Source organism: Dreissena polymorpha, chromosome 3 (genome assembly GCF_020536995.1).
Source record: "Dreissena polymorpha isolate Duluth1 chromosome 3, UMN_Dpol_1.0, whole genome shotgun sequence".
Classification (NCBI taxonomy): domain Eukaryota; kingdom Metazoa; phylum Mollusca; class Bivalvia; order Myida; family Dreissenidae; genus Dreissena; species Dreissena polymorpha.
The window spans coordinates 72,601,449-72,628,878 of NC_068357.1; the positions used below are offsets into that span (position 1 = coordinate 72,601,449).

The 27,430-nt window shown below is 34.6% G+C and overlaps 1 protein-coding gene and 1 long non-coding RNA gene across 2 annotated transcripts; one reads left to right on the top strand and one right to left on the bottom strand.

The window, feature by feature from the left end:
- Positions 1-3,854: 3,854 nt before the first annotated feature.
- On the bottom strand, positions 3,855-26,791 carry LOC127874719 (acid phosphatase type 7-like). Its single transcript, XM_052419258.1, has 12 exons — positions 26,603-26,791; positions 18,665-18,871; positions 17,983-18,171; positions 14,664-14,689; positions 14,241-14,338; positions 13,597-13,665; positions 12,908-13,022; positions 11,243-11,356; positions 10,318-10,446; positions 6,774-6,845; positions 6,114-6,251; positions 3,855-4,049 (listed from the first exon to the last, which is right to left on the bottom strand). Exons 1-12 carry the CDS (start codon positions 26,694-26,696, stop codon positions 3,987-3,989), a joined length of 1,314 nt encoding a protein of 437 aa, XP_052275218.1. The 5' UTR covers positions 26,697-26,791; the 3' UTR covers positions 3,855-3,986.
- On the top strand, positions 23,784-24,399 carry LOC127874731 (uncharacterized). Its single transcript, XR_008047067.1, has 2 exons — positions 23,784-23,930; positions 24,227-24,399. It is a non-coding gene; the product is annotated as an uncharacterized LOC127874731 (long non-coding RNA).
- Positions 26,792-27,430: the final 639 nt, after the last annotated feature.

The window sequence follows — 27,430 nt, forward strand, 5'->3', positions numbered from 1 at the left end:
GCCTTAGAAAGTTTTGTGTTGTTGTGACAGGAAGTTATTGACTGCATTCTCAATAGTAACCTAGATTTTCATTGGACCATTCGTGGTTGTATAACCAATGAGTTGTCAGATAACAAGGCTGTGTATTTCTCGGATAAGACTTTTTCCCTTGTATTCCCCGTAATTTATTCATTGATCACACACTGAAATAGGGGCCATAATAATAATAAAAAAAAATATTTGACATAGTTAATTTTCACAAAATCTTACCTGGGACTTGTTCACAGATTGGGGCATTTTTTAAAGTTTGTTAGTACACATAAAAGGAAAGCAATTAACCTCAAGGACAGTGCCAGTTTTGACCCATGTAGTCTGGTTCCTAGCTTTGATTGTAAACATATGCGAAAACAAAGGGGCAGGTAATCCAGACTATGACCCAAGGGGCATGCTTAAAATAAACTTGGTAGAGAACCATCATACAATGTTACATGCTTAATACTTAACTTGGCCTTGTGGTTTTAGAGATAAACTTGCGTTGACACAGATTTTACAAATTTTCACTTTATTATAGCTTTGTATAAAGTTTATACAAAGCTACATTTATATATATATATATTTATTTGTTTATTTATATAAAAATAAAACAAGTGACCCCCAGGAAGGGGTCAGCTCTGACCCATGGTGGATGATTTTAACAAACTTGCTTGGGGAAAAGATGCGATTTTACATGGGCCTTTACGGTATATAGAGATTCTTTTAAAGGCTCTTTAATCTTTATAAATATAAAAGGGAAAGAATAAAGTAATTTGAACCACAGGGCTGAACCGATTCTGACTCCAGTGACATGATTTGTCTCAGCAGGAGATCACCATGCATTTGTGATGCTACATGCCATATACCAAATCTCTGGGCCATATGGTTTCAGAGAATTGTAAAGAATTCACTATATCATATAGTGAGTCACAAAAGGGAAAATGTTGACTATATACAGCTTCAAAGATTTGTTAAGCTCTCACCATAAAGTCAAAAATATAAGGGCAACATGCTAGTTTGAGAAGAAACCAATTTTGACCCTGGGGTTTGATTTGAACTAGCTTGAGAGCCACCATGCAATATGTTACTTGCCAAAAACAAATGTAGTACACCTCTGGTCAATGTTGTTTTAGAAATGTTTTGCTGTGTAAGTCTATAATAATTCATGTGATATGTGGGCATTTTCAACCCCAAGAGCAAGAATTGCAAAAATTAATTAATGGACCACTGGACAATGTAACACTACACATTTTAACTCGCACCCCGATGGTAGAGATTCTGAAGTTTATATCTTAAAAGTATATTTTTAGCTCTAGTGAACTACATATGAATTTGAACAACTTTGAAAGAAAGACCATTCCTGTGAAGTTTTGTTGAAATTTTCCCAAGCAGATCAAGAGAGTTGTTAGAAAAAAGATAATGCACACACTTTGCAAGCACGCAGACACCTACAATGGACAGCAAGGTATCCTTAACGCTCCCCTGTGCTCAGACCATAGATAAGCTTAGTATATGTCCAATTATATTTTGGGATATTTGTGATGTCCATTTTATAACTATAAAATCCTTTAATTTGTCTCAACAATTAACACAATTCTTTCTTTTTTTATATATTCAATATGTAAATTATGAACCATTGAAAATATGCTCTTCTAACTTCCATGTGCAATACACTGATTGGAATTTACAAAGTAGAATTTTAAAGAATGAACATGTTTAAAAACAATAGTGGATAATGTTTATAAATAACTAGGATGGACTACAGAACTTTATAAAATGAAAGAACAACACAATGGCTCACTGCTGCATGATCATTTTATTGCACTTTAGTGAAATTATGATAAAACCACATCTCAGGCATGCACATGTTATAAAAGAATATAAACGAGTTTCATTTTATTAATCATTTTCTATTCAAAGAGATGCACTAAGCATTAACATATAAATCAAACAAGCAAAATCAAAGTAAAATAAGTAATTAAGTAACCAGGACTTTTTTAACTTCCAGGGATTGGCCCCTTTTTCCCTAATCTAGGAGTGTATGTCCAAAAGGATGAGAGCCATTATTATTACCACCCTTACTTAACCGTTTCCCACTCGGAAGCTAAGTGAAAATGGCTTTTGCAACCAGCATAAAACCAGAACAGCCTACGAGAAAGTCGCAGTCTGTTCAGGTTTTATGCAGTTTGCTGCTCATCAGTACTAAGAGTAAATCAGTAGAATCATTAAATGAAGCCTTTAAAACTTGAATTTAGTAAGTAAGGTATTTAATTTAATGTAACTTTCTATGGGAATGTTACAAATGCATCAAAATACATATCTAAGTGGTAAAGAGTTAAGACAAGTTGACAAAAGAAGTGAAGCACATCACTATTATTTAGACTCGAGGTCAATAAGATAGGAATGAACATGCATAAGATGTTAGAAGACAAAAACTGTTTGATTATTTAAAAAAACAAACATAAAGAAAATAAATGGGCTGTGCTCTCTGAAAAAGGGGTTTAATGCATGAGCATCAAGTGCCATCCCAGATTAGCCTGTGCAGTCAGCACAGGCTAATCAGGGATGACACTTTCCACTTTTATGATATTTTTTGTTTCAAGAAAGTCTCTTCTTAGCAAAAATCAAGTTTATGCGAAAAGTATCATCCCTGATTAGCCTGTGTGGACTTTAAGCACATGAATTAAATCCCCTTTTCACAGAGTGTGGCCCATATCTTATCCAAAAACACCTGCCAAAGCTTTCAGTAGGAAGTAATTTTAGTTTTGTATTTCTGCTGCTTCAGCTAGCAGGTACTTTCGTTATTGCTGTATCATTATTGGAAATAATATCTTTTTGATTATTTGTAAATACGGTTATCTATTAAAATGTTTTGACAAACAAATACTTAATTATCAAATAGCATTTAATTTTAGTGTTATAAATTGAAATAATATCTGTGCAACATATAATTTCTCACACACCAAAAAGTATATTAAAGTGTTGAACAACACACAAGTAAATGCATTATGAAACTTGCAGAGTTTGTTTGAAAATCTATCATGGTTTCATACTTTATTTCACACAGAGTGTCATCAAGTAAAATCATGCTTCTAATAGTCACAATATAATCGTAAAATGTCTTGCAACAAGATTGCTTTATAAGAGACATCCCATGTTAAATACCCCGGTAATGGTAATACAGTTTAAGACAAACTCTGCTTCTCATATAGTATGCATGTTCCATAATGACAAGTATACTCTTATTCCTTTTATAACAGTTGAAGCAAAATATTTATAGTGATTCTGAGGTAATATAATCTTGTATAAAGGTGAAAAATAATACCGGTATATCTTGAATAAAGGTGAACAAATAATTGAAACAGTTGTGTAATTCTGGTTCAATGGATAAAGTCATTGACAGAGCAGATAATAAGCATAAGAAGGCTAGATGCCATATGGTACATAAAGTTAGCCATGACACGCATTCTGATTTTTTGCTCCAATAAAAACAAGACACAAATTCATATATGTACAGCGTAAACAATATTTAAATCAGCAGTGGTGTAATTCTGGTTCAATGGATAAAGTCATTGACAGAGCAGATAATAAGCATAAGAAGGCTAGATGCCATATGGTACATAAAGTTAGCCATGACACGCATTCTGATTTTTTGCTCCAATAAAAACAAGACACACATTCATATATGTACAGCGTAAACAATATTTAAATCAGCAAGGGTTGACTTGAACGCTTTTATAATCACAGAAAGAAACCCATCTACAAAATGAGACCTCTTTTTCATAATAAAATGGGAAACATTACTTATTAAAACATATAAAACATAAATACTTTTCAAAACAAGCACACATGAACACGCTTGATGGAGACAAGTAAGAATCACAGATGATGGAATGGTATGGGGAGTTGTGCCTAGCTATGGCCGTGCCCACATAGTTGAAAGGTATTGTCCTAGTTCTCAGAAGGCTCTGCACCTAGTTCTTGTATGGTCCATGGGAGTCTTTGATAATCATGAGGCTGTCAATCACAGCTCCATCCTGGAAAACAAAACTCTGACTTTTATGTTTCAATATTAACACACTTACCACATATCGGTAAGTAATAAAATTTTGCATGTGTTTTTACAGGTTTACGTACAAGGTTTTTCACAACTGTATTCATATAGTAGGTATAGTGCAATAATATATATCTTTTTAAATTTTGCAATGCTCTTAAATTAATAACCAGTGAAAAAAACAAACTAGAATCAAAGTTATGACCATGTTTCTTGTACCTAATGCAGTGTTTTCTTCTGTATCCAGGTGTTACCAAAAACATTACCATGATCTATCCAGATTATCTCAATTATTTTCTAATTTTAATGTTATACAAATACATATGAGAAAAAACTGAAATCGAACATTCACCACAAAAGAAAGATAAAGAACTCTAAATCAGAATTTAAACATTATCATGTCTATGCAGCTGAGAGGAATCGCCCTCTAAAACATGGATGTCAAACTTTTTAAGTTTTTTTTTTTAAATATTACTTCTGTTGGTCAATTTTATTGAGAGCTATTCAAGAATAAAATTCCCAGACAGACTGAAAAGAATATTCATTTTCCTGGGACGAGTCTTAACAAAAATGAATTAATAAGCCTTTACCCTTAAGATACATATAATGATGCATTTGTAGTCCTTTAGAAAAGAATATTCGATTAAATACCTTTCTTACTAAATTAAAGTTCTAAAGGCTTCATTTTCAACCCTTAGATACTGATGAGCAGCAAACAGCATAAAATCTGAACAGACTGCAAGTTACTCGCAGGCTGTTCTGGTTTTTATGCTGGTTGCAAAGCCATTTTCACCTTGCTTCTTATAGGGAAAGGGTTAAGCCCAGTTTTCCGGGAGACTGGTTCATTTATAAATGTGTCCAACATGTGATTAGAAAGCTGGGGTTGTAATAAGTACCACTATCTTATATAATGCAAGACGCATCATGGAAAGGGTTAAAATTAGCTTCAGGTTTTTAGTAAAATTAAACAAAATATGAGCAACCTCCTGCGTAAAAATGGGGTTTTATGCCATTTACCGCCAGAGTAGTGTCAGAACAGCCTGGTCAGGAGCTATGGTGTCTGCTTTTTTTAAGTCATGCAAGCCTTCATCGTATCATTAACTGACAAAGTGGCCCCTGACCAGACTGGGTGGTTAGTAGGCTGGTCTGAAGCTACCCTGGCTCCATATTGCACAAGACCAATTTTTTGCATTACACAGCTAATATCTAGTTGTAACTGATTTAAAGGGGTTGTTCACAGATTTAGCACATATTTTAATGTTTATTTATGATGCTTGCTATAGTCCCGCTGCTTGGAAACATATTACCATTATAAATGTGCTATCTTAAATGCAAAATTGCTGCTAAATCTTTTATTTAAAGTAATCACACAATTCATGTTAATGATGACAACATAAACAACACATACATTCCAAATAATTCCATCGTCTTGATTTAGTAACACTTTATACTATTTATCAACTTCAAACTTTACGCCTAAACTAGATTTTTGCAAAGAAGATACTTTTTTTAAACAAACAAGAGATGTCTTTGTCAGAAACACAATGCCCCCTACTGCACCACTTTGATTTTTTTTTTATCATTTGGCAGGTACAGATAATTATCTCCCTTTGAAGCTTATTACTTCCCTTGAATTTGTTTTTTTGACCTTTGACCTTGAAGGATGACCTTGACCTTTCACCACTCAAAATGTGCAGCTCCATGAGATACACATGCATATTAAATATCAAGTTGCTATCTGAAGCGACATAGAAGTTATGAGCATTTTTCAAAACCTAAACGCGAAACCTAACCGCTAAGTGTGACAGAAAGACGGACAGACAGACGGACGGTCCGATCACTATATTCCCTCCTAAAATATAATAAAAGCGGAAAGTGTCGTCCCTGATTAGATTGTGCTGACTGCACAGGCTAATCTGGGACAAAACTTTACGTACATGCATTTCACAAAGAACGGCTCCATTAAATTGAAGAAATCAGCTGAAAGGAGGAGAAATCAGACCAACAAACTGTAAGAAACTTAATAAAAACAAGCTGTAATCAGTACCTTGTCATCCGAGACCTGTTCCAGGTATAGGTGTGTGCTGTTGAAGACCTTCATCCTAGTGTAGCCGTAGTCGTCACTGCGGAAGGCTGACCAGCCCCGGGGATCCGGTATGAAACTATCGTGGTCCTCTTGGCAACCCTGCAATCGGTGTTACATTCTTTTCTGTAAATTAATTATCTTTGTGCGCAAAACTCACCATGGTTTAATTCCCATTTATGAGAGCAGATATTGTATAATTGTACATACAAAACTTAAAGAACTTTTTATTTAACACAAACAATTAATGCAATTTTCTTTATTACAGATTGCATAATTTAAACATCTAAATTCAAATATTTAAAACTATATCAACCAATTATTGAAATACGAATTTGATATATGTTGCAATTCTCGTTTAAATTTTGTATGCACACATATATCACTGGCCCTAAGTGCATACTTAAATTTCAAAATGTTTTACTGGTTCGTAACAAAGTTTCATAAGCCTGTCCCCTTGCCAATCAAATTCATTGCTAAAATTGACAGGAAATCGGTTGTTTTTAATTAACATCAGATGGACCCCTAGAATTGCTCAGATTTAGAAATGAAATGTTTTAATAATAATTAATGACAATCCTTATTAAAGGACAAGATCATTTCCCTGGCAAGGGGCCAACATACGGCAGATCCTGTGATGATGTGGACAGGGGCCCTGGGGTTGGTGTAAGGCTCCTTCAAGCTGCCGTTGTACACCTGAAAGGGACCAGGTCAGACCAACATTAAAAGGGCAAAAGGAAAGTTATTCGTCATTACTTAGTGAAGAACAATAAAAGTAAAATAAATATCTGAAACTTTATTAACTAACAAATTTTTAGATTTTACTTACAATATTGAATATTGTTGCAACTTGAATTAAAAATATTAAATAGTTAATATCAGTTTGTTTTTATAATTTTATGACCATTTCATATGACACAATATGATGATTAAACTGATTTGTTTATCGCATTAGTCTCACTGGTTCCCAGTATATATGCACACATTAAAGTATTTATTCTGGAGTCTATTCTCTATTCCTTAAGCCTAAGGCTAAGGCTTAAAAAAGTAAGTTTAAAAGACACACAAGTTTTTATCTAAAATAGCATACACTATTCTTAATGAAATGTTTTAAGACATTTTACCAATAATTGGGTATTAATCAGTTCAAAAATTAATCTCTTAACTAATGACACTGAATTAAAAGCAAAAGGCAACAAGAGTTTGTCGACATATCCCCCCCCCCCCAAACTAGTGACCCCAATTTCAATAGGGGTCATCTACTGTCCAAGGTCAATGCGCATTAGAAGTATCAAGCAAATGGGTAAATCAGTTGACGAGTTATTGATCAGAAACTATTTCACACTTAGTGTGTAACAGTGACCTCGACATTTGACCTTGTGAACCCACTTTCAATAGAGGTCATCTACTGTCCAAGGCCAATGCACATGGGAAGTATCAAGCCAATCGGTGAATCAGTAGAAGAGTTATTGATTGGAAACGATTTTACTCTTAATGTGTTACAGTGACCTCGACTTTTGACCTTGTGACCCCAATTTCAATAGGGGTTATCTACTGTCCAAGGCCAATGCACATCTTAAGTATCAAGCCAATTGGTCAATTTGTTGACGAGTTATTGATCGGAAACGATTTTCACATTTAGTGTGATAGTGACCTTGACCTTTGACCAAGTGACCCAATTTGAATAGGGATCATCTACTGTCCAAGGCAAATGCACATGTAAAGTATCAAGCCAATCGGTCAATTCGTTGACAAGTTATTGATCGGAAACAATTTTCACACTAAGTGTGAAAGTGACCTTGACCTTTTACCTAGTGACCCCAATTTCAATAGGTGTCATCTACTGTCCAAGGCTGATGCATACATGAAGTATCAAGCCAATCGGTTAATTCTTTGATGAGTTATTGATTGGAAACTAACTGGTCTACTGACAGACAGACAGACTGAAAGAGATCCTGCAAAACAATATACCCCTTCTTCTCCGAAGAGGGGTATAAAAATGCATGCTCTATTTTCAGCTAACCTGAGAACAACATGTACATGGTGAGCTTTTCTGACCATCTTTTGTCTTTCTTTGTAATCCAGTGTGTCGTCAACATTCACCTTATTATTACCCAAGAGGCCACAATATTGCCAAGTTTTCATTAAACATGGTCAAACATTTGTCCACATGATATCTCGACCATGTTTACATGGGGTAAACAACTAGGTCAATACGTCAATTTAAGAACAAGAGGGCCATGATGGCCCTGAATCGCTCACCTGACTAACCTTGCTACATCAACTTAAATTCTATCAGACCCATATACAATCCCAGGCCAGATTTCATCAATTAATACATTCTGACAAAATTTCATTAAGACGTGATGAAAACTGTGACCTCTTTCATCTACACAAGGTTTTACTAGAATTGGCCATGTGACCTAATTTTTGACCCCAGATGACCCATATACGATCCAAAATCAGATATTATAAAGATAAACATTCTGACCATTTTTCATTAAGATCAGATGAAAGCTATGACCTCTATTGTCTACACAAGGTTTTTCTATGATTTGACCTAGTGGCCTAGTTTTTGACCCCAAATGACCCAAATACAATCCCAACCCAGATTTTATCAAGATTAATATTCTGGCCAAATTTTATTAAGTTTGGATGAAAACTGTGACCTCTACTGTTTACACAAGTTGTTCTTTTAACTTTGACCTAGTGACCTAGTTTTTTACCCTAGATGACCCAAATTCGATACAAACCCAGATTTTAACAAGACAAACATTCTGACTAAATTTCATAAAGATTGGATAAAAATTGTGACCTCTATTGTCTACACAAGTTTTTTTTATTATTTGACCTAGTGACCTAGTTTTTGACCCCAGATGACCCAAATACAATCCTAACCCAGATTTCAACAAGATAAACATTCTGACCAAATTTCATAAAGATTGGATGAAAACTGTGACCTCTGTTGGCTACACAAGGTTTTTCTATTATTTGACCTACTGACCTAGTTTTTGATCCCAGATGAACCAAATACAATCCCAACCCAGATTTCATCAAGATAGACATTCTGACCAAATTTCATAAAGATTGGATGAAAACTGTGACCTCTTTTGTCTACACAAGGTTTTTCTATTATTTGACCTAGTGACCTAGTTTTTGACCCCAGATGACCCAAATACAATCCCAACCCAGATTTTATCAAGATAAACATTTTGACTAAATTTCATAAAGATTGGATGAAAACTGTGACCTCTATTGTTTACACAAGGTTTTTCTATTATTTGACCTAGTGACCTAGTTTTTTTGACCTAGTGACCTAGTTTTTGACCCCAGATGACCCAAATACAATCCCAACCCAGATTTCATCAAGATAAACATTCTGACCAAATTTTTATAAAGATCGGATGAAAACTGTGACCTCTACTGTCTACACAAACAAATTGTTGACGGACACACGCACACACGCAAGCACGCACATAACGGACGCCGGACATCACACGGTCACATAAGCTCACCATGTCACTTCGTGACAGGTGAGCTAAAAAGCTGGTGAACATTCTAGAAGTCAAATTTGTTTGCCCAATCATAATGAAACTTTCACAGATTAGAGGTTTTCATAATAGTGACAAATACCCCTGACGCCAAAAAACAACAACATGGCTGCAAAATAATGCTTTATATTGCCTTATTGAAACCTTGTGAACGCCCCAAAAGTGTGACAGCATGATGAAACTTTCTCAGACTATTCTTATTAGATCAGGGTTAAGTAAATAATTGGTTAAGGGCCCTTATAGAAGAGCTGCTCGGGCTAGTCGGCAGTTTTCCTTACAGAACAGGTAAGTTCCTTTGTGTCTCAGGTGAGCGCCTTCTTGTCACTAATATCAATATTTAGTTTAAAGTTATTTTAGCTCTACATTGAAGGCCTCAGGCTTATTGAAACGCTCTCGAGTCCGTTTACGGGGCCTAGAACCAGTACTTTGGGGAAATCAAAAGAATGCTCCGACAGTGGGGATTTAACCCGTGACCACCTGTTCGCTAGGCTGACACCTTATCCATTACACCACAGCGACCTCAACTTGGGATAGTATGTCAATATTTAATGCTCCAATTGTCTTTTACAAAACTAAATGATAATATTCAAGCAGGACTGCTCTACAGGATATTTCACCTTGTCATCAAATGTTGGCCATAGTCTTTCATAGGAGTGTTCATGTGCCCAGAACATCAGGTCTACCCCATGTTCATAGAATATCTTCTCCAGGCCAAACTTGTGGATGAAAGGAATACCATCTCTCACCTGGAACAAAGAAAACACTCTTTTATAGAATACAGCACAAATATCCAGACTTACCCCTTTACCACATAGATACGTATTTTGACACATTTGTAGTCCCTCAGAAAGTTACATTTAATTAACCTGTTCCCACATATCTTTATGCATTTGTAGTCCCTTACAAATTAACATTTAATTAAAGATCTTTCTTCCTAGATTCAAGTTTTAAAAGCTTCATTTCCAACCCTTAGTAACTGATGAGCAGCAAACAGCATGCAAACTGAACAGACTGAGTTAATTGCAGGTTTTCTGGTTTTATGCTGGTTGCAAGAGCCATTTTCATTTTGCTTCTTATGGGGGAAAGGATTAAAGATCTTTCTTATTAGATTAAAGTTTTACAGGCTTCATTTCCAACCCTTAGATACTGATGAGCTGCAAACAGAATAAAACCTGAACAGACTGTGAGCTACTCACAGACTGTTCTGGTTTTATGCTGTTTGCACATAGCCATTTTCACTTGGCTTCTGAGTGGAAGAGGGTTAATTTAAACAGCACAACCACACAGGCATACAGAGAACGAAGAAAAAAAAATCATAAATAACAGCCAAACAAACAGTCATAAAACACAGCACAAACACACATTCATAGATCATTTTGTTAAGGCCATAATTACTGATGATTGAAATACTATCTCTGACAAAGTTAGACAGTGAAATACCATTTTAAAATCACTGAGATTTCCCTTTAAATAATAGGATAACCTAAAATTAATGACTGAATTCCAAATATCTGCTTTAAGCAAACATTGCAACTGACTCACAATAGAGTGCCACTTGGTACAGTCGTCTTTGTCGGTGTTGGAGCAGTACATGGGGCGGTGGCCCATGGTAATGATCCAGGGTCGCAGCTTCCGATTCTCCGGCTTGGTGGCCTCCTTAACATCACAGTCAATAGCTTGTTAACAACATGGATTGAAACAGCTAGAAATGCACAAACGGTGTGATGGTTTTATATTGTTATTTCCTACTTAAAGTGATATTATGCGCATTTTTCACTGTTGAATTGTGCTGAAAAGAATTAACAGGTCAAAAGAGTGAGTTAAAATGTGGTTACTGACCAATTATCTGCAACTCATCTTGCTACCAGTTGTTTATAAAAATATATGTAATATTCGATATTTTACTTGACTGTACAGTCCTCAATGCCGAGCGTAACCATCTTTTTATGAGGATCGGAGTTAGTGTTCGTGTGTCGTATGAACAAATCTGCACTAAAACTAAATTTAGATTCAAATTGTACATGCATAATCAGTTGATAAACGAAAGTACTTTTAATATTCAAATGCATTATTTTTGTCTTTCCGTGATATTGTTTTATTATGTTGATGCTGCATTAACAAATATAAGTGTATATGAAGTGAAAACACCAAAAATAAACAACAGTTGTGATAGACACCTATAAAAATAGCATATACTGTTAGATGCGCATAATATCACTTAAAGCAAGACATTTTAAAACATGCATGCAACCCCCCCCCCAAACAAAAAGTATTAATTTTTAATACAGTCATTCCCCTACATAATAAAATATTACCATGGGTTTGAATTAACATACACCTGGGGTGCAGTTTTTGTAACCATTTAGACAAAATTTTACCACTTTTATTGGGTTTACCTATGTCAGGTCTAGACATAAACTTTCAAATTCACATCCAGTAAGACCAGTGCCTTAAAATTTCACTTTTTCTGACCAAAAAGGTACTTGTCCTGACCTTAAAATATACCTCAATATCCTATTAAAAGTTTGAGTGATTTTACAAAAATAAATAAATAAATATATATATATATATATAAATATTATATATATATATATATATACACGTCTTTGATACCTCTATAACAGCTACGCTTGCCATATATGGCATAAGACCCATTTTCCCATGACACAGCTCCTCTGATACCTGGCATAAGACCCATTTTCCCATGACACAGCTCCTATGAAACTTCTAAATCAAAATGGCATAAGACCCATTTTCCCATGACACAGATCCAATGATACCTCTAGATCCTAATGGCATAAGACCCATTTTCCCACACACACAGCTCCAATGATACCTCTAGATTGTCATGGCATAAGACCCATTTTCCCATGACACAGCTCCTCTGATGCCTCTATTGAAGCTACACTGGTCATACATGGAATAAGACCCATTTTCCCATGACACAGCTCCTCTGATGCCTCTATTGAAGCTACACTGGTCATACATGGTATACGACCCACTTCCCATGACACAGCTCCTATGATACCTCTAGATCCTCATGGCATAACACCTATTTTCCCATGACACAGCTCCTATGATACCTCTAGATCCTAATGACATAAGACCCTTTTTCCCATGACACAGCTCCTTTGATACCTCTATTAAAGCTACACTGGCGATACATGGCATAAGACCCATTTTCCCACGACACAGCTCCTATGATACCTCTAGATCCTCTATTAGCCAGTAGTACTGCCTCAGAATTTGCGTGACCCCGTACTGCAAGAAGAAGTAGTGCTCTGTGGACAGCGAGATGAAGTGGACCGGACCCATGTTGAAACTGAAATACATGGCACACACTGTTACACACTAGGTAATTTGCTAATTTCAAAATCTATTTGAGCCGTGTTCTGTGAAAAGGGGATTTAATGCATATGTGTAGTGTCGTCCAAGATTAGCCTGTGCTTTCCGCACCAGCTAATCAGGGGACTACCCTTTCTGCTTTTATGATATTTTCCGTTTAAAGAGTCACTTCTTAGCAAAAATCCAGTTATGGCGGAAAGTGTCGTCCCTGATTAGCCTGTGTGGACTACACAGGCTAATCTGGGACGACACTTTGCGCACATGCATTAAACCCCCTTTTCACAGGGCACGGCCCATTTGAATGTTTTTGTACAAACAATATGCAATTAAACATCTTTTTTATAAAGAAACCACACAAATGTCTTGCATTGCATACACGATTTAAGGTAAGGAGCCACATAACCAACTCATCTTATGTTATAACTTACCTTACAAATGAGCATTATGTTAAACATATACTTGTTTGTTAAATGCCTTGTGCTTAGAGTTTATACTTTTAAGTTTACCAAAGGAATCAAATAGATATAAAAGAATATACTTCAAATATACACCTGTAGAACATGTTGTCTCCATTCATATCTGTGGGCATGTTGAACCTCGCCTTGTAGTGGGTGAAGTTACTGAAACAGAGGCACTCCAGTGACTCATGAGGACAAACAAGTGTGTATCAATTAAAACCACACATGAAATAAGGGTCCATGCAACTCGGTTAAATGTTTAGTTGTTCAAAGATAACACAATCTTATGCAAAATGGGTGTTAGCGATAAAGTCCTGTCATACTGTGGAAAAATTATGCAATTATGGCTTCAACACACCCACTGTAGTGTAGAAACTGTAGAAATGTCTCATTCTTTATAGATGGGATGTTTTCTTATATCTTACATTTGTTGCATTTCATATGTTGTTAAGCCTAGCCCAGTAATTGCAAGAATTTTAATTGCAAGATATTTCACATGTTTCCAATGAACCTTGTATATTCTCATTAAGACACTTTTCTCATTCATGTTGGAAAACAAATGTTGTCTTGAAACAATTGTGTGACTAACTTGTCCAAATCACATTAACACTCGATGGACAAAATCACCACATCTGGCCGAATAAAACAGAAATAGAAAATCTGGCACGGCACATAATTGGGCATTTGTTTCATACTATGTATTCTAATTGAGGATTAATGGGACACAGGCTACATACTATGCATTCTCGTGGTTCCCAGGACACGTCATGTAGGGCAACTCTGCAGCCAAGGGTTGGATCATGTTCATGAACTTGTCTCCCACATACCCATTGTCCTGAAAATTAAGATTGTACTGGGTTCAGGGTGAATCCTGCTTTGACAGAGTTAAATTCCCTGATAGTTAACAGGTTTAGGTTATGTCATTCTCTCTGTTTTCCTACTTGTGTGTGAACTTTCTTTTATCAAATGATGACAGAAGTAATTCAAATTCATAAAACAGATTTATATTAAAAAAACATCATACTCATCAAGATAACAATTTTAAAACGTATAATTTAAGTCACAAAATACTAGTAAATGCAAGACAACCATAAATATTGTTAATTATGTTTTCAATCCAACAACAATTAAGTTTGATTGATAACTGAAGTGCTACTCACCGAGTCCATGTCATAGGCCAAGTCACCTGTAATCATAAGTAGAAGCACTATAAATCAGTAGGAGAGGTGGTATATAATACAATTTCACAAATAGTTGTATAAACAAAATATAGCAATACAGGTATATTCCAGTATAATGTTTTTAAATTTCTGACATGACAGAACAACCAGCCAGAACCCTTAACTTTAAAGGCATAGACAGTTTGTTTTTGTTGTGTTTTCAAACACTAAACATTTGGCATGGCCACGTTTTCCATAACAGTTTTAAACCAGAAATAAAGAATTATGTTGCAAATGATATGTTCTTCACACAAGGCCCTACAAGTGCATCAGTCAGGATCTCAGTTTTTGGACCTATTAACCCTTTACCACTTAGATACGTATTTAACCCTTTACCACTTAGATACATGTACGTATTTAACCCTTAACCACTTATATACATATTCAACCCTTTACCACTTAGATAGGTATTTCACCCTTTACCACTTATATACACATTTAACCCTTTACCACTTAGATAGGTATTTAACCCTTTACCACTTATATAAATATTTAACCCTTTACCACTTAGATACGTAAATAACCCTTTACCACTTATATAAATATTTAACCCTTTACCACTTAGATACGTAATGTAAATAACCCTTTACCACTTAGATATGTATTTAACCCTTAACAACTTAGATACGTATTTAACCCTTTATAACTCAGATATGTACTATACCCTTTACCATTTAGATACGTCTATCATTAGATGCACAGTCCAAAATGAGCACTGCAACTGAACATTTCACCGATAAAGGCATGGGAAGGAATATTTAATAAAATGTGTTTGTGCAAATAAGTACCAAGCAATAAATACCTAAAATTCCTAAATTCAGTTTTGTTCGCTATTAATTTTGCCTCTTGATCTCAAACCACTCTTTTCAAGTAGGCAAAAAAATCCCTGCCATAAGATACCAGCGATTTTCCTCCTTCTTTATAAAGTACCGGTAAACGGCACTTTCCCAATTATGAAAAAAATACAAATTTCCCAATTGCTGTCCTTAAATTCCCAATTAAAGGTAAAAAAAAAAAAACAAAAAAAATTTTTTTTTTTTTTTTTTTTTAAGCAACATTTAGTTAGTTTCCCTTTGCAGCTCTATAGCTTGAACCTATGTTTACATAATATTAACAGCTTGAAAACACTTGGTTATCAATTTTAAAGTATTTGGGAGCAAAAAATCAAATACACCAATTTCCCAATTTGAGGTTTTCACGACTCAATTTTTTCCAATTTTGATGTTTTCACGACTCGATTTTTCCCAATTGGACCGGTACGGGTACTTTTCCCAATTGGACAAGGAAAATCGCTGGATACTGTAACTCAAGATTTTGTATCCCACTTGAACATCATACATTGAATTACTTTTTTGGGACAAATCAAGTATGGAATGAAATATTGCATCATAGGGACTATAAAATACATGTGAAAGGGTAAATGTGCACGTGTCATTTTTGTGTACTGTATTTGATTTATAATTTCAAAATAAATAAGAATGACACATTATCTAACTTAATGGTTCAGTCATTCTTATCACAAAAATGCTGTGCATTAAAACAAAAACATTTCATTACATTTTAATTATGTTATCTTTACAATAAATAGTTTATCTGAATGATCTAGACTTGGTACATGATCAGACCACATTCTGATTACTTATCATATCTCAAATTTTATATCATATCTACAGTATTGAATAATCACAAGATAGACTTTACATAACAAAATGGAATGATGTAATATTATCACACGCAATTTAATCTTAAAAACTGATCATGTATGTGTACTGCATGTTCACAAATAAATAACTGATGATAAAGCTAAATAATCATCGACAACTTAATTATAGTGAAATGCAGTTTTGAATATGCTTAGGCCATAGATAATAAATAACTAGATTCTCATCCAAATTTTGGGGAAAATTGGGGCAGGTGGGTGGGTTTTATTTTTTATTATTAATTTTTCATTTTATGTGTCAGACCTATATATAAGTAATGAAGTTTCACGAATGTGTTGGTTTATATGCATAACGCCTATATGTATGTATGTATGTATGTATGTAAACTTAAATAGAATTAAACAAGTACATAATCAAAATTTGACTATTAATGTGTTTTATTTTACCCTTTTAATATCATGTTAAACATATTATGACATTCAATAAAGCATTGACTAGACAAAACATTGACTAGACAAAGTATTAAAGAAAATACAAATCTGTAACAGAACCTTTTACATTATTTTTTTCAGTATGACTACATGTAGATATCATTGATTAAAACATGGTCTGACTGCATTCAATAGACAGCATTTACTATTTTAAGTTCAGTTTGTATTAACTGGATGAAGATGTTGAAAATGAAGATGATATACATTTGATATGGGAAGTTTCAGGGGTGTCTGCAATAGTAAAGTCAATTAAATTTCCTAGACAGGTGACAGTTTAACTAACTGTAACATGGGGTGACACCTGTGTCAATTCTAATTTATTTCGGCCGACGAAGGAACAGATGATTTTCGGTAGGTCAACTTTCAATGGGCTTGATCATACGAACTACAAATGAACTCATCGTACAGGTCTGCGAGAGTTTAAATTTTCCGCACATTTTGACACCCCGTACCAATCTTTTACTGTTGTAACGCCGTTTCTACACCTAAAAATAAGAAACATTTTGTTATTGTTTTCGCTCGATCACTTAAATTTCAGACGACGCTCGTGCGCCGTTAACAATCGAAAAGCCTCTGGGAGACATTGAGTTGCCAATACGCCATTTGCTATTTTTGTACTCATTCAGCCGTTTCGTCCTCAGTAGTTTGCGGCTCGACTTTCTATACGGATTTTTATTTCAAAATAAAAAAACGTTCGGGCAGGGCGATTTTCAATGGGAGGGCGGGGATGAGAATCTAGGAATTTATTTTCTATGGCCTTATACATACCTACATGGAATAACTATCAGCAATTTTTCAAATTACCATCATACCATCTTGAACATGAACTATTGCAAACAAAATTGGAAATAATATTCCTATATAGGATAATATATTTTAAGGAAAATGAACATCCTGAATAATGTAGAAAATATATTTTTTACAATTTTAGAACAAAAGGACAGAGAGAGCCCAACACATGTTTATTTATTTTAAGATGCAATGCTTTAGTTTGTATGGATATCAAAACCAAATTCATTCAGAAAAAGAATTCATCTTTCCATGATAATTTTCCAGCTAGTCATAAGTAGTGTACATATATAAGATAAAGACATATTGCCTACATACCCACATGAAGAATGGCGTCATACATGTTCTTGTCCTTGTCAATGCTAAGACGTTGCAGTGACTGGTGGTTGGAGAAACCAAAGTCTCCGTAGAGAGCGACAGATGGCGACCAGTCAGTGCCGTCTTTCATTGCATGGAACGTAAACTGATCGCTCCACACACTTTCTGGCCTTGTGCCTACTCTGTACACTAAAAATATATACACCTAACAATGCAAGCATTTTAAATCTGGAATGCTCAGATTCTTCGATAAGTATTGATATGTATCAATACATATCAATATGTATTTTATCATTTTTATTGCTCTTAATCAATCACAGACCTGCCCCCATTTGGTGATTTTAATTTCCAAATCTGTGTCCCAGACCCAGAGAGGCTTAAAACCCCAAATCAGACAACAAAAGAACGATATTTCAATAAGCTTCTGACCATAGCTGGCTCAAAAATCAACAACAGCGGATGATATTTCAGCCAGAAAACATCTGAACCTACATGAAGTTTGTGGCTTCAGCTCAGGTTGAGTCACTTACAGAAGTACTACCAAGCCATACCATACACAACAAACAGTGGGTCTATGCCCTCTGTGCATAAGTAAAATCCTCCGGCAAAACCTGAATAATATAATATAACAATTGCACTCTCATAGGCAAACTACTTGTTTTCATTGACTATGCATATTTACCATATATCTGTCCAGGAATGAGTCCAGTGAAGATGACTGTGTGAATGTACTGGGTGTGGTGAAGTGTACCGGGGTCCACAAACTTTTCACTGGTTCCCTCGACAGGTGTGTACGAAGGCCTGAGGCTGGCCTGCAAAGCGATCATACCCACAGTGGTCTGGGTGGCATTCATTGTGCTCCATGTCACCACCATCTGGGTTGGATCAACTGCAATGGAATATTGGATTAATTATATGAGTGATATCTTGATTAAAATTTGAAAAGTCTTGATCAGTAATAAAATTATTGGTTAACAAATTAAGCAAATCTAGAGGGAGGAGACTGTGCTGGTATGGGGCTAGAACCCACAAACTTGCTGCAACACTAGCATGGCGTTTTATCACTCAACAACTTTCAGCAAGTAGGTTTCATAGTACCGAAAAGACCTGTTCCTGTTAGCAAAATCAGCGAAGTCAGAAAATACAAAAAGCTACAGTTTACATAATGAAAGCCAGAACAAGACACACTACAATATAAACTAACAAATGCAGATAAGATGGACCAAATCAATGACACTTCAGAACATGAAGTTCTGGTCGCTGACAGCCTTAGAAAATATAACAATAAATTACCTGAGCTTTTTTTTAAATTTTTAACCTCAAAATAACTTATCTGTAAGAAAGTGCTCATAGATGTTTATCGATTAATTACCTTTGTCATGGGGTAATGATGCAAGATATCCAGACAAAAGCTCTCCTGAACATTTGGGTAGAAGAAAACTTACAAATGAACAGTTTAACTAAATTTTTAAAAAGTTTCACATTTACGTTGTAGTTTTGTTTTAATATTTATCATTTGGTAATTGCATGCCAAACAAGTGCATGTTGACATTCAAGCCAATAGTTTACTGATGAAAATATCAAAATGTGTTTACAGTATTCTGTCATGACTGCTATTTTGATGATACCCAAATAAAACGCTATTAATTCAACTGAAGACATGCAACAAAAACAAGAGAGCCAAAGCCCCCAGGAGGCTCCTCTGATAACCAAAAAACTGTTCTAAGCAGGGGTTGTGATGTTAATATAACACATGTGGCTTCTGAACTAGTTTTTTTACCTTAAACCATTCTTTAACTTGGCTGCTATATCATAAGAACAAATGTTGTGACAAAGTTGTATTCTAATTTGGCTAAAACATAAGACGTTTCTTCACAAGGTTACACTATAGACTTAAAAGGAAAACTGCCCCGCCCCCAATGTAGCCATTTATATTAGAACAAAGGTTTTGGATGAGTTTGATGAAGATTGGAAAAAATGGGAACTTCTAGGGTGTGTAGAATGATTCACTATAGCCATAATAGGAACTGACACTGGCGGCAATTTTTCAACACACCATAACCATTTTCCAAGTTGGCTAATCCACATCATATAATGTAACAAATATTCTGAGAATCGCAAGTTACATAAAGGTTTGACAAAAAAAGAATTCTAGATTGTTCACATGCTTCATCTATAATTTGACCAGGTGACCTAGAGTTTGACCTAGCGTGACCCAGTTTTAAAATCAGCTGAGATATAATTGGAACAAATAAATGTGGCTTCTAGTGTTTACAAGGTAAATGCTGACGACACATGAAGGACGACACACAAAGGACAAAGTGTATTACAAAAAGTTCACCATAAGCATGGTATGATCAGGTAACAAGGGCTGTCTGGGCGGTCAAATCAACAGTCATAATTTACTTTTGCCATAATGGGTTTAGACCATCCTGAAAGGATTCCAAGTTAACGGGATGGCTGGTTCATGTCAACACACAATGCAGAGAAGTTCCAGTTTCCATAAATGTTGCTGTTAACCATTTACCACTTAGATATGTATTTTTGGGCATTTGTAGTCCCTCAGAAAGTTAAATTGAATTAAAGACCTTTCTTAATAAATTAAAGTTTTAAGGCTTCATTTCCAACCCTTTTAATGGTGAGCAGCAAACAGCATAAAACCTGAACACACTGCGAGTTAATCGCAGGCTGTTCTGATTTTATGCTGTTTGCACATTGCCATTTTCACTTTTCTTTAGAGTGGGAAAGGGTTAATGTGGTCTGACATAAGTCTACATAACCAGGTCAGTATACAACATTTCAAAGAAGTAATAAAAACCAATTAATGTTACCAGTTGATATAATTGACCTATTTTGTATTGAGGCAGAGACCAAACTACAGGTATTCAATTTATACCAATTTAATGTAGCAAAGTAATTAAACATAAATTTATTATTAATCCAGTTGATCAAAATATCAATAGCAAAACGCATATAATGTGATTATGTTCCTTATTTAAATACGTATCTAAGTGGTAAAAGGTTAAATACGTATCTAAGTGGTAAAGGGTTAAGAAGAAAACAGCTTACAATTCATTTCATTTAATTATCAACATGATATCTGGACTATTTAATGTTTGGAATGCACATTAAATGTGAACAGTGCATTGTTTAAGGAAAAGGATAAATGCTTTAAGCAGGCAATTTTATTGAAGACTATTGGCTGAATCATTTATAAGTGAATAATTATTGGTAAACATTAATTAAGTTCTTATCAAGCATCCGACATTATTTCAGATGCTACAGGAAAACAGCACTTATGCATGTGAATATCAACCTCACATATCGTTATATAGGCGTAATATATACATTGCTTTGCTTAATCCTGGAAGACATGATTTTGCAACAAGCAATCATTACAAAGTGCAAGGCAGCATGATTTTTAAAATTTAATTAATTAATTCTATTTGAATCATTGTCTTTTTCATCTTTAATCATGGCATTTAATATACATGTGAAACACATTCATAATAAGCATGTTTTGAATGTTGTCTGAGATAATTGAACTTTGAAGTGGCATTAAATTACAAAACTTTAATTTTTAACATTCAGATTATCATAATCTTCTTTCTATCATACCTAAATTATACAAAACAAAAATTGTGAACTTATTAGTAATTATGATCATTTCAAATCCATAATCCTTAAGCAATATTGGAAAACTATGTCTATAACCAATTCATTCCAATATATGAAAATAATGCAAATTTTATGGTCAATTGACTTCTTGCATTTGTCTGCAAATTTCATGGCCACCATCCAGTTGTAAAACAATAACTTGCACTAATTCAACTCTCAGCTTGATAACCCAAAGGGTTGCTGACAGTTGGAATGTGTTTTCTATTTTTTCCAAAGGTGCAAAATGTGATCTCCAATGCAAGGGCTAAGGAACACTGAAACTGCAAAAACTTATCCACATTTACCTGTCTTAACACCAAACCATTAAAGCACAAAATAACTATTTTGATTTACTTTATTTTTCTTACATACTCTCTTTCCACCATCATTTAAAACTGTTGCCAACTTAAAGTGTCGCTATCTGTTAGGTTGCAATTCACTTATCTTTTGCACATCTTGATAAATTTGTGATGTTGCCTAAGTCGATAATGATTTTCGAATAATTACATTGTTCCAAATTTTAAAAATAAAAATGTCAGCAAGAGTAGTGTGTTGAAACATTGTTGTGTTGTTTTCTGGTGCATGCAAAGGATAACGTCAGTGGGTTGCCATTCAGGTAAATTTAATGTGTTTTTGAAGCTTATTCGTTGCTTTCCTTAACTTGTCACGAACAATGTCTGTTTAAGGATGCCCACAGATCAGCTGCAGAGAACTTCAGTTGTGTTTATGAAGTGGTTGATATTGGCTCCAAGAGTCGTCACAGAAAAATTATGAAAGACAGGGCTCGAATTTGACTTTTTCTTCTACTTGCAAAACATTGCGAGCAGCTTAAACCCTTTCCCACTCAGAATCGAAGTGAAAATGGCTTTTGCAACCAGCATAAAACCAGAACAGCCTGCGAGTAACTCGCAATCCGTTAAGGTGTTATGCTGTTTGCTGCTGATCAGTATCTAAGGGTTGGAAATGAAGCCTTTAAAACTTGGATCAAGTAAGAAAGGCCTTTTATCAAATTTAACTTTCAAAGGGACTACAAATGTGTGAAAATACGTATCTAAGTGGTAAAGGGTTAATACCGACTCACAAAATCAAAAACATTCTCGCAAATTTTGCTGGAAACAATTTAATTTCCGTTTTTTTTCTAACTCAACGGTTAACTTTGCTTTATCTTTCGTGTTGTTATTTCAGTATGTGGGCAAAAAGAAACTAGTTATTTTTCGCTGCGACGCCATGCCTGTTCAAGTTCAATGAACACGTGTAAATTAGTAGACTGTTTCACGTTCTTTGTACCAGTACCATCCGCGTATCTATACTATATGTATACAAGTCTACATACAAGGTGCGCGCTTCTGCATACAGGTATTAAGACTTTCTATAAATTGACCTATGGTTTAGGGTTCACGACGTTGAGCACATTTAGCAATATTACTCATTGTTTTTTCACTTTTTATTTACTTGCCAAAAAATACTAGTGGCTTAAAACTTAACTCGCAATCGGTATTTTGCACTCGCATTTTGCAAGTGTGCGAGTGTTAATTTCGAGCCCTGGAAAGGCTCTGGGGCCCCGTTTTGATGGACTAGTGTAATCGACAGATCAACACAAAATTGTTGAATTCAATTTCTGATAGAACTTTACTGTCCACAAATTTGGGGCAATTGCACTTTGCCGGTACGTAAAAAAGCGTACCCTAACCCGCAACACCTAATACCTTACGCAACACCTAATGATCCTTTTTATCCTAGCAGATATACATTTCCTTAGTATCGGGGGCTACCGCCCCCATACCCCCGCTTTGTCGATAGTGGTAAAAAACTGCATACCGGTAAACCGCAATCCAGCGGTCATTACTTTTAGTGAAAGAATCGGCATTGCCAAAAAATAACAGCCACAAACAAATATTTTGGCTCAAAGCGAGATTATACGATTTTTTATGTGTTAAATTTTAATATATTGATAAAATATGTCACATTAACACAAAATAGGCAAGAAAAAATATAGTTTTTTATACATTGAAGACGAATTTAATAAAATGTAGCAAATACAAGTTAACGCCCAGAGCCGATTGTGATGAAGATATTTCATACATATTTTCCTACAATAACCGAAGCATTCGTCTTTTTACTTAGTGTTTGTGTGTTGTATTGACCTTTTCGACATTATTTTAAGGGAGACAACTCTGAGTGGATTTAGTGAGGTCGGGGGGGTACTCGATAAACTACTGCAGTGCGTCTGCATACAGTTCTATGTTGAAGCAATTATAATTTCCCAATAATTTGCAGATATAACTTATAAGGTATGATATTTTTTGGTAATTTTTTATTAGCTTAGTATCTTTGATATAATTGTCGTTCATGTTAATGCTTTATTTCGATTTCATTGTGTTTAAAATAGGTAAAAACAAAACATGCTAAAGCGGGTGGGGTATGGAAAAATATCTTATTTGTTAAGTTTGGGCAAATTAGAAGTTTGATGGCATTTGGTAAAATACTTTTCTTTAAAAAGAAAAATTATTTTAAAACAGATAACTTTGCTGTATTTAAATGTTATTGAATGGTTTATTGTTATAACTTCTAGAAACTTTTTTTTCAGGAATATCACACTTCACAGTGTCAACAGAAACTGGGATACTGTACTGAGTATCTAATGCTGCATGAAGATCAAGATTTCTTCACCTGGAATTTTATTAACACTTGCAATAAATATTATACATCACCACAGTTACATAACTATGTTCTTTGACAAAATAAAATAAAGATACTTCAGATGTGTGTCTACTTCATACCCTTACATTAAAAAATATCCTACACATTCAGAAATATAATAAAATGGATGGTGGTTTAAGTTGCTACACATCCAATGTTGTCATGTAATCATTTAATATAACATGTGATGTGTTGTTACTTGACATGACTATTAACACTGCTAAGAAAACATTTACTTTGAATCAAAATTAGTGTCCCTGGTCAAATGTCCATTGGCTTAATATCTATATGGGTGAAACTTTCACCTGCATCACAGTCATCCTTAATTGGTTGTGTGTTAAGCTATCCCAATTAACTACCAGTCATGGCAGATTTGTTCAAAAGAAGACAAGTATCAATGTTTGAAGAATTGTTATTGCTTTTACAGTCTTGACGCTAACCCCTAGCCCGACAGCCCGGGGCTAGTGATATGTATTAAATTTGGGCTATTAAAGTTTCCAGATTCATATAGTCGGGCTAGTGGGTATTTTAATCTGTTCTATTAAAGCATAAAGATTCAGGCTGCAGTTAGTTGTTCAAAAATGCTAAAGTGAAGACTGCTTGTATATGCTGGTTAGTCTGAGACATTCCAACAAGTAATAACTGTGACAGTTCAAATATTTGCTCATTAAAGTGTGTGTATGTGCAGGAGCTTGTGTGTGTGTTTGGTACAAGCTCATCTCAAAAACTGATTCACTATTTAGTTTTTAACCTAATAGAAGTAAAACCGGACTGTAAAATGAATACTATCATTGTAAAGATTTTGTTGTTGGGATGAAATATTATAAATTGTAATCCCTATGATTAACACAGAAAACATTAACCGAACGCCTATTCTGTTGGTGTAGCAGAGCCAAAAGACCTGGAAGTATAGATGGTTAATGGATGATGTTCCTTATGATAGTACTAGTAGGTACCAGTTGGTTTGTCTTTTTGAATACATCTGATAGTATATTTAATTTTTTTCATTAATAAAATGGGTTAAACTAAGTAATCCTGCTCAGTGGTTGAATCTTCAGGAAATGTTAACATAAGCACATAGTTACAATGTATTTGATACATGTATGCCGGTGACCCTCAACTGCAATTTTGGTTACTGACAGGGTAGCCTAACGTGTAATTATTTCTAAGAGATGAACCCGAGTTGAGGCTTAAACTTACCAACCCATGAGTGAGTCAGAGATCAGCACTCTACCGGTTTAACTGGCCGGGGTAAGCTTGGAATCGGGGACTTACTTTTGCTTAATTATGATCTTAAATAATATTATAGTTGTCAACAATAGATTTTTATGTATTTTAAAAGCGCAACAAGTTGGGCTTGCAACAGAAGTAATAAAAATATATAGATTATTATACAATTTACAAATTTAACAATAAAGTAGTCTTATGTTTACTGAAATGTGCAAATACCAATTGGTTTTTATTTCTAAAAATTTAGAAAAATGAGCTAATATAATAAAAATGTTTATTTTTAATAAGTGGGTGGGTTTAAATTAACTTGCACTCAAAAATTATAATAGTCTGGGGTTGTTTTAATTTCTGACATTTCAGCACACAGTACAGTAACATGAGTAAGGTAAATGATCTTGTTATTTTTGTCAGTACCGGTAGTTAATTACGGAGCCGTTAATTACAATGATACTGAACTATTAATGAGCAGATGGTCGTTGAACGTTATAATAAAAATAATTATTGTTTTTATTAGTAATAAATCGGCAATTTATCGCTTTTATTCTATTTATAAAGTCAAAATATCGGATAAGTAAGGTGTCTGCTGTAGAGCGAATACTGTCAGAACCCCCCCGAACCCTTGATCTCGCGTTATCTCGGCAGTCTCGTTACGCGTGATTTAACAATGTCGAAATCGTGAATGAATAGATATTGTTGCAGGAATTCAAAATGAACCGTTAAACTAAATTAAGATTCACATCGTACATGTATGATCTACATGCTGGCGAATTGGACAATACAGACATTTTAGATTTCAGAATTAAATATCTGGTTTATTTCACTTTTTTGACACATGTTCTTCTTAACTTTAATTTTAATTTATATTGAAATATATGTTTAATAAGCTTTTTTACACATTTTATATAAATTAATAAATATTTGGCAAAATCGTATATTCTCGCTTTAAAATCAGTGTGTCCGAAAATCCAATGTGTCCGAAAAGTAATGGTATTATATAATAATTAATATTATATTTCAATGAAGATTTGGTTACCTCCATAAGACAGGTGGATTTGTTCTGGCGTTATGTAGACCGCTGCATGTGTGGATAAAGCGATTCCAAGCAACACAAAGGCAATAAGAGCCATCTTTCTTCCTATTTGAATGATGACCCAGTTCCTTCCTTGTTTACAAAGTTTTTGACGTTTGTCACGCGATCACAACTTTGGTTACCCTATGCATTGGAAGTAGAGAACCAGCAAATAGGGAATTAGGGACGATACGGACCACGGACCATTCGGCCCAGATTTGCGGACAATACGGCCCAGATTAGCGGACAATACGACCCATATTTGCGGATTATACGGCCCAGATTTGCGGACCATTCAAAACACGTGTGAATTAATATTCATTACGTGTTCCACTTCCTTATAATGTATAAATACATTTATAAAATATTTAAGTTGATGTAATGACATTAATGACTACATTCTTAAACTCGCCAGCATGTATATCATGCATGAACGATGTGAATCTAAATTTAGTTTTACGGATCATTTTAATTTCCTGCAACGATATCTATTCATACGACACACGAACACTAACCCCGATCCTGTAATAAAAAGACAAATGCTTCGGTTAAATATTTTTATCAATATATTACAACTTAACACATAAAAATCGTGCAGTCCCGCTTTAATGACACATCAATTATCAATTAGTGAAATTATTCATATCAAACAATATATGTGTCATAAATGGGCGTACTCGAGAGTCAAACATATGCCGATGTTGTCTTCAATAATAACGATTGTCGCACTTTACCTTTAATTGGTAATTACAGACGTGTTAATCAATTATGGTATATTCTCAAAAACTGAAA

Bases quoted from the DNA above. Each gene is read 5' to 3' on its own strand.
- LOC127874719 (XM_052419258.1), bottom strand. From the start codon at position 26,696: ATGGCTCTTATTGCCTTTGTGTTGCTTGGAATCGCTTTATCCACACAT. The intron at 14,339-14,663 runs GTGAGTAGCACT...CTTAATTTTCAG, and splicing joins TGGCCTATGACATGGACTCG to GACAATGGGTATGTGGGAGA. The intron at 6,846-10,317 runs GTGAAATATCCT...GGTCCCTTTCAG, and splicing joins GGCCAACATTTGATGACAAG to GTGTACAACGGCAGCTTGAA.